At 39.9% G+C, this 8,974-nt stretch overlaps 1 protein-coding gene across 1 annotated transcript in view; it reads left to right on the top strand.

Moving 5' to 3' along the window:
- The first annotated feature begins 1,853 nt into the window (after positions 1–1,853).
- LOC137972511 (uncharacterized) overlaps positions 1,854–8,974 on the top strand; it is a 15,500-nt gene continuing 8,379 nt past the window's right edge. The window contains exons 1-2 of the mRNA XM_068819265.1: positions 1,854–1,864; positions 4,564–4,574. Coding sequence (XP_068675366.1) covers positions 1,854–1,864; positions 4,564–4,574 — 22 coding nt within the window. The remainder of the gene's footprint in view (positions 1,865–4,563; positions 4,575–8,974) is intronic.

Genomic DNA, 8,974 nt, shown 5'->3' with positions numbered 1-8,974 from the left:
TCTTGTCTAGCTCGTAAAGAGGTAAATCCCAGTTATCCGTTTAACCTTTTTAGGATCTTGATCGTAGTGGATTTTTTTTATTAAATTGAGGTCCGCGAATGGATAATGATTTTGTACCAACCGCAACAAGTGAGGGGAATTTAAAGCCTTTGGAACGAGGTTGGTAATGTAATGGCTACAACAAAAATAAGAGATTCTGGTATTCTTACAGTAATCGAGGAGACTGAACTAAGTTGCCCAATTGTCACTCGTACCCTGTTAGAGCGCTAGAATTTGCCACCGATTTCTTTCATGAACAGGCAAAGGGCCAAAGTCTTATTTGTGAAACATTCAAGCGTACGATTTAACCTCAATCTCGACCCCAAAGCTCTTCTCGATCCGAGGCTCTGGTGACCAGAATGGATTTAACCTGACCTGAATTGTCATTAAGAGAATATTTAATTTTTGCAGTCCAACCTACCTTTGTCGGACAAACGGATTAGGCTAATACAGGCAACAGATTTCATTGCGATTTGTATGGGGTTGTTATATTCTGCAGGCTGTAAACTGTCTGTGACAAGTCATCCTTTCCTTAGGGCGTTTGAAGATTACTTCTGTTACATCATAAGTTTTATCGGGTTTTCTATGGCATCATTCCCTAGTATATCAGTAAACATTTAACCTTGTTTAACATTTTTTTTTTTCTAATTTGATGCGAATTTTGCGTCTTGGATAAAAATGGTCCAATGATAGATTCTATCTTGTTGAATACTTGTGTTGGGCTAGCTTCCAGCTGCTATCCTATCATCACGTTGGTAATTAGCCAGCATCAAAAATACCATAATACTCTTTGTTCCCCCAAACTTTTGCATAAGCATTGTTTACAGTTTCTCTTTGGACCACTGCAAGTCCCAAGAGGAAATAAAAATAATGCTTATGCAAAATTTTGGAGGGATAAACAATGAGTATTATGGTATTTTTGATGCTGGCTAATTAGGCTGGTGAGCATGATCGGGCCTCTCAACTATTTAATCATTCTGTTTTCTGTAAAGATAAAATCATGTATTCGAATAGGTCTTTTTCGATGTATTAAATTTCAGCTTAAAAGAGAGGTTTAGAGGACCTATCCTTGGGCATAATAGCCCATTTGCGAGTTGCTGCATGCCTCAGTTTCAAAGCGAATCCTGGTGCACAACCATTCAAATGGAAATGAGTTGCGAATTGTTATGCAAATCAAACTCATTTCCCTTACAATAGTTGAGCACCAAGACTCGCTTCGAAACCGAGACAAACAGCAACTCGGAAATGGCCCATTGCAACAGTCCGGTTTGCTTCTGAGTTGGGTCGCCTGGCCAATGAATGACGGCGAAGTGGGACAAAACATTGTGGGACTACGTACCTCCCTTGGTTTCTTAGCATCTCTTGTTTTTATTAAGGTTTGTAATTTAAAAGCAGTGAAGTTTCGTACCAAGACAAGTCAGACCAACCTCACTTTTCTTAAAAGACCACTTAGCTGAGCGTATAAGTGAGAAAACATATTCGAAAACCATTTTGCAAAGCAAACAGTGTATTTTTTGGGTATATGTATTCCATGCATAAATGATATTCTTAACTGTCTTATCAATGATCCTCTTTTTGTGATTTTAAGACGATTAGACGATTCAACCAGCACACACAGCTTCGCACTGGAAGGAAATACTGATCTAATCCGCAAAATCATTCCCTTACCGACTATGAACACAGCTGCAGGTATTTGTCACAACATCCTTTTTCGAAGAAGTAATTGAAAAACCACAGCTTGGGAAAAATCCGTTTCTCGTCTGTTAAGTCTGATTCATGTCCGATTAGAAGTTGACGGAACTTACAGCTTTATAATGGCTGTTAGGTGGATTTTTCGCTTTAGTATCCGGCTTTCCAAGAGGAGACGGAAAGTGTTACCTTTTGAACGTCTATTACTCAGGCCGGTGAATACGAATGCTTTCTCACGTGACCAACAGCTGCTTGTTAAGTAGTCGTCAAGACCACCGTCACTGAATAGGACATCAAAATCAAATACACCTTGAAACAGATGATGTGAGCGGGTCTAATGTCGGGACGTTAGCCAGCGTCTATGCCAGTTTCTACGGCCCGATCTCGTTGAACTGCACCAATATAATTCAATCCCTAAGACTTCAAGGAAGCGTGATTAGCATTGTCAGTTTCTATTTCATGACTGGGTAATCCAAACGAGCCGCGGAACATTTTCATGTCTTATGGTCTCACGATTTTTGACGCTAGTAGGGCAGACCTCCACGCCATTGAACGCTTTTTTAAGAGATGCCATGAAAGACACGATCTCTGAGAAAAGTCTGGTAGAAGGCTTTTTTTTATTAAGGACAAACTATCTCCATTCTGCACATTTCATAGATTTTCCAGACGATGAAGCGACTAACCATACACGCTTCGTGCACAACACTAGCACTTCAAGAGTTGCTTTGTAAATAGGTCATGCATTTCGTCACGTAGCAATGCGATTCCACTCATTTGTTGTTTTTTTTTTTCATCTTCTCTCCATTATCATTTTTTGTACTTTCCTGTATACCCCAGATCTCATCATGATTTCTTTTATCTAATAAGGATCCATAGTTCGAGGTCCGTAATGTAAGTTACGGACCGAGTTTTTACTCGTTGATTTTTGGGCCATAAATCAACGGGATAAAACGAAGATCCGTAACTTACAGTAAGAACCGAGAAAACGAGGTTAGTAAGATATTTATTACATCTCTGAGGTTAATCCGGCGCGCGGATAAGGAAACCACTCGAAGTCAAGCGGAAGGTTCAACTGCTACAAAGATTGCCGTGTCAAAATCCGAAAAACTAATTCTTCTTGGCTTTTCAGTGTTAGTCGCATTGTCACTGAAAAGCCCCACCTGGGGAGTGTCAATAAAGTATTGTATTGTATTGTATTGTATAGTTGCTTGCAAGATTCAAACAGTTTTACAAGTTTATGTAACAGAAACGACATGAAGAACTTGCTCGATAATGTTTTATCGAAATTTTAAATTTAGCGGGTTGTACACCGAGCCATACTGTAGAATACGGCCCGCTAATTTAGCCAATCACTGATAAAGTAAGTAAGACTTACTGTCGTCACTCCGCTTTGTTCTGGCATTTGAATGTCACTGTATTCCGAGTTGTTACGCGATTCTTTTGATGCGTTGAGGGGTAATTTAATCTAGACGCATCATTTAACAAAGGTTAACCGGTATATTTTGGCTTCAATTCTGTTGTGCACATATATACTGAAAAGTGTATTTGATGTAAATTTAGCAGACCTAGTAGTCTTCTTTTTCGTCTTTGCTCTTCACGTAGTATAATCTAGAAAAGTCATTTAACAAATGAGGTTAACCGGTATATTTTGACTTAAGTCTGTTGTTGACACTCTGTAAAGTGTATTTGACAATTGTAGGCGATCGTTTTCGTGTTTGCTCTTCCTGTTGGGTACAACTGGCACATTTACAATTTTTAGCCGCCATCGGACAATCTTTGTTTCCAGGGTCTTTTATTCCCTTACCCCAGTTGAGGTGAACGACCCTGTGAACGATATTGAGAAGGTCATAGTATTCTGCGATATCGATAGCAAAGCATTTCGATATTATTGTTGTCTAATTACTTTGAAATGAGGTGGCACTCATTCTTGTTCCCAGGATTCTCTCCTACTCGTAGGAGAGAACCCTGGGAACGAGGTTGAGGTGATCCCGAGTAAAATAACTTCTAAGGAAACTGTGAATAGAAGCACTTATGATAAGTGCTAAAAAGAAGTAAAGATTTGGGTCAGTGCGTCACGATCCGAAATAGATTATTTCGTTTAGTGGACTCCCAAATTATCGATTTAGCGAACGCAACCAACCTCGTCCCCAGGGCGCTTTTCCCTGGCTTTTGGTGGCCAAAAACCAGGGAAAGCGTCCTGGAGACGAAGTTAGCATGCAACATAAAAAAACTATTATGGCATGCAACGTGCTTACATTAATTAACCATAGGCCTCCTCAGACGAGGCAAGTTGTTATCGATAACTTTTTAAATGTCGATAACAAAAAAATATGGATGACAAAACATTGCGTGTGTAAATCACGTTATCGACTACAAATAGCGAAAAATCAAGCCGTCTACAACAAAGTTTGTCATCGACAACGTTGTCGATAACTCCCTTTCTCCTCGCTGTGAGCAAGTTATCGATTACTAAGGTCTATTTCTCAGTGAAGCAGACGATTTTTAAAGCCAGCGGTTCCTCCTTTCTTGCCGCTATTTTCCCAGGCTTCCACAAAACGCACCGGTTATCGAAAACTAAACTTTTCGTCTGTGAAAACGCATTTCCTAACATTAACAGTTGTCGATTTAAATTAGTTGTCGACTGTAAACAGTCGCCGATAACAACTTGCCTCGTCTGTGGAGGGCCTTACTTTTCAATTCTAGACGACTTTGCTCTTCATTCATTGTTGTTTTAAACGTTTATATCTTTTTGCAGGTATACCTCTCTTTGAAAAAAAGTTAATTTCAGGGATCAACTGATCAAAACTCAACTCTTTTACGGCCGTAGAAATAAAGAATCCTCACCGGTAAGTAGACTAAGGCAGGGCATATATTAATTAATTAATTAATTTATTTATTTATTTATTTATTTATTTATTTATTTATTTATTTATTTATTTATTTATTATATAGATACTGATGAAGTACTGGGATTTTTCTTTTTCTAAAAATATCATATCTTCACCACGCGCAGTGAAGATGTTAGAGCGACTTTTGTATGACCTTGAACAAGTGTTCGCAATTTGTTTCACGGACCAATGTTTGGCAAGATAAAACAAAGCTTCTCCTTATTTCCGCCAAGGAAACCCCTAATATGGGCACTAAACAGTTCGATTGCCCAATCACATTACTGCATTTCAAATGACGTCAAAGCGGAACTTTCCAGAAAGTTCCATGGGGAGATGACGTTGTTTGCATCCGCCTTCGCTAAGCCAATGGAAATTCGCGCTCGTTTGTTTTTGTTCGATAAGCCAATTAAATATTTTGTATTTTTGTTTACGTTCTGTTTTTACGTTTGTTTTTCAAAGGTGATATTATTTATTTATTTATTTTATATTTATTTTTTATGTTTATTTTCTTTCAACATACAGAATATTATATATGCAAATCTAATTGGGAGCCATATACACAACTACACTTTAAAAAAAGGGAACAGAAACGTGTACATTAACTTCTTACTTGGCGTTTAATGTTACATTCAACATTTCCAGCTTGCGCACATCTATTTACATGTGTACAAGTCTAAAGAAGATGCACTTGACTAGCTAATATTACTAAAAAGTACAGTAATCAAGATCAGGAACCCATGACCCGTAGCCTACAACTCTACTGTGTTCGTGTAACGGCGTTTTCACAGACCGATTTATTTTTAGATTGAATTGAAAAAGTTGCTAAGGTTGTAAAGAGCTGCGGCCTATCTCGGGTCAGTACGCAGTTATTACAACGGGTGGGTGTATATTTGCATAAAGCTTTAAAATTCAAAGCAATGTATAATGGCGTTCTGTTCCAAATTGAAGCTTGATTATCTCTGAAAAATGCGAGGTTACCCCCAATTTTCTTTTTGGATACAAAGGGTACTTGTTCTGCTTTCTCCTCATAGTTTTAAACCGCGAAAAAAAAGCCCTGTATTTGTAAGCACCGCCCGTAAGAAACCCGAGTATCTCGAAATGCGCAGAACGTATGCGCAATAACAATAGTAGAGGCCGTCCTTAAAATATTTGTCTTGTCTTGACTTCGTTTGCCCCAAAAACCAGCGGGAAAGGAACAGACCTAGAAACACATCCTCAATCTCGTGGTCCACCTACTAGTTCAAACTAACACAATGGCATACTCTTAGTCAGTTAAGACAAGCGTTTCTGGCACTATTCGCGAGAAGGAAGTCAGACAAGGGTTTCTTTTGCCTATCAGGAGGCCGTCGTTGCGTAGGTTAGCTCGGCGAAGTCAGTAAATTAAGGCAAACTCAATCAAGCTGCAACTAATTTAGGATGTAGGCATAAAGACAAAGGAATTGTCTTTTGTATTACAATTTTCCTTTTCATTATTATTATTATGGAAGTTTAAAACTCCTGAATGCCAGGTCCTATTCACGAATACTGGGCCTCTCCACGTAGCCAGTATTATCTCAAAATTTACGAATTTACGTTTCAAAGGAATAAATTGCGTAAAATTAATAAAATAAATATCTATCCGAATAATATCTGCTGAATGCTAATTGTGTATTGTCTCATTAGCTTCCCGAAGGTGTCCAAGCGGCTAGCACATCACTTTGAATGTCTTAGCGATGTGAAGGGTTTGACTGAGGACGGCTTTTTGCATTCTTCTGACTACCTCTCAATACCTATCTGAGCCCAATATTGCCTTGACTTCTTCCTTCAGACTTTTTGAGTAACCACCAAGAGAGTTAATGACGATGTCGAACTGTGGAATCTTGAACCCTGGGTGCTGTCTCTTGAGCTCTAGTCGCAGAGGCACGTACTTTAAGGTCGTCTCCTCTTCTTCCCGCTTTCTGTTGTCCAAACAGGGACAGCTCATCTTTATCAGTATCATCTCCTTGTTTTCCCTGTCTACAAACCTAACGTCAACTCTGTTGGCTCTTACTTGCAAGTGCTCCGCGAAAACAGGCACATCCCAGAACTCTGTCACCTTGTCGTCTTAGTACACAGGTTTAGGTTGGACTGGTGAATACCAGGATGGGATGGAGTCTGCCAGCTGATAGCCCCTAAGCATCTCAAAGAATAGAATTTTGAGTACTGCATTGTGCCTAGCACGGTACAGAGTTCGCACCAGTGCGCTACAACCTCACACCACGCGTGCGACACTTTCTTGTGCCTTTCGACATAGCCTGCATTTCTCATCACCGTCCGTGTGTGTCTTGGTCTTCCTCGAGGCGTATAGCTTAGTTGGCAGGAGCTGCTGATATAACTCTTGCAGTCCCGCCACTGTCTTGATTGGAGCTGTTTTCCAATCTGACAGATTAGCGAAACATTCCTCGTTCACATCTTCATCTCTCGATCTCTCCGCTATTAACTTCGCTTGTCATCTCTCACTTTCGATCTCTGCACAGCCTCTGCTCTGGCTGACTTTCTGAATCCACCCACTGATCTTCTTTCTGTTGAGTACGTCTCCAGTTTCCGTAACCCCAAATGGTTGTGCGTACTGCAACTCTAATCGTAGTCCCGGCAATTGTGCATAGCTCCTTTATCAGGGATCTGCGCCCTGTACGAGCCGCCTTCTCCTCGAACTGCCTCACCAGGTGCATAGTTGGATCTTTGTTGGCATACAATTTCATAGCTGCCTTTATCTTGATGGTCTTGTACTCTCTCTCTCTCGATGGACTTAAAGCCCCGCCCTCCTAACTTCCCAGGATGATACAGTAGGATGCTTAGTTGCATTAGAAACCACGACCTTGCGAGTCTCTCTGTCAAGCCTCTGCAAATCCGCACTAGTCTATACCTGGGTCCACATGAAGTATATTAAAGCCGGAATTGCAACCTGATTGGCCGCCAACACTTTGTTGTAGTCTGATAACGGACTCGACCATATCACCGATAGTCTTTCTACGTACACATTCTCTGCATTCTGAAGAACCAGGCTGTTATCCATTACTCCCAGGAATTTACGGAATTTACACTGCGATCTTTCCTTCAGACTTTGAATCACATCTGCTTCTCTGATACTCGACTCGTCCGACGTCTCAAGCTTGCCACGCTTGCCATGCGATGTCTCCATGAAAGGTATCCATTTTCTTTATCCAATCGTTGGTGATTTTATCTTTACCTGGCGAAGACCAATTTCTCTGGTTTTTCATACTGTTGGTTATTATTTCTTTAGTTATCGTTATAGGTTCGCCTGGGTGGGTAATGTGCTGTTTAAGGGCAGTTTCAGTATCCTTTATCCAATCTGCTTCAATAGGTACTTCGCTTGCACTCTCCCTTATTGGTCTCCAGAATCCTTCGAATTCTTCTCTTGTTGTTATTGTTGCGGGGGTGGCATCTTGATTAGTTGAAGGTGACTTTTCTTTACCAGTATATTGTGGGTGATGGTTTGCTTCCGTTTATTTGATAATGTTGTTTAAATGGCTGTAGAACGAACCTTCATCTACATCGAAACACTGGTTGGTCTTGAATCTTTCATGAGCTGTCTTCTTTCTTTCTTTCTGTCTTTTCAGGGCTCGAATGGCATTAATCTTCCTTCCCTTTAAGGTTTTCAAGCTTGCGATGGTTATTCTTCCTTTGATTTCTTTGATCATCCAAAATCGATTTTTCTTCATTTTTGGCGTAAGTTCACAATTGTCACGTATCCTCTTCAGCTCTTCGCATATCTGAGAGGTATGTTTTCGCAGATTGTTCATTTTTCTTTCCATGTTAATCATCCATCGCGGTTTCCCACCACTTTTTCTTTCTTTATCCTCGTTCCTTTCTTTGGTGTGAATTGATTTCCATGCTTTTACAACAGAATAAATTGAACAGTTGTATTCCCAAAGGTACTGGAGTGGGTCAATAACGGGCTTGTTTTGATGAGCGATTTTGCAACGTATTGTAGTCGATCTATGTCTATTTTCTTGATGTAGCTTTTCTTTTTAACAAAGGTGTTTACATCTCGCTTATTCATAATCCCTATGTCTTTCACAATGTCATCATAGATACACTTGGCTGCTCGCGTTATTTGTGCAATCCAACTAAGATCTTCAATTGTCCAGTCAATGCTTTGTTGTTGTTCGCTTGTTTGATCTTCGGTTTCTATCTCTCTATTGTTTGGTCTTTGTTCACTGGTTTCTCTTTGTTCTTGTAGTTCATTTGTTATGCGTACTGCACTCACCTTACAAGTTTTTTCTAGATGTGCTAATTTATCCCTTAAATTTTGTGCTGTTTTTCCCAGACTTTCGTATCCTTTCTCGTTCCAAAACTTTAACGTTAGCTGCATGACT

This window comes from Montipora foliosa, chromosome 10 (genome assembly GCF_036669935.1).
Source record: "Montipora foliosa isolate CH-2021 chromosome 10, ASM3666993v2, whole genome shotgun sequence".
Taxonomy (NCBI): Eukaryota; Metazoa; Cnidaria; class Anthozoa; order Scleractinia; family Acroporidae; genus Montipora; species Montipora foliosa.
Note: the sequence above shows the minus strand (reverse complement) of the source record. Positions and strands in the feature narration are given on the sequence as shown.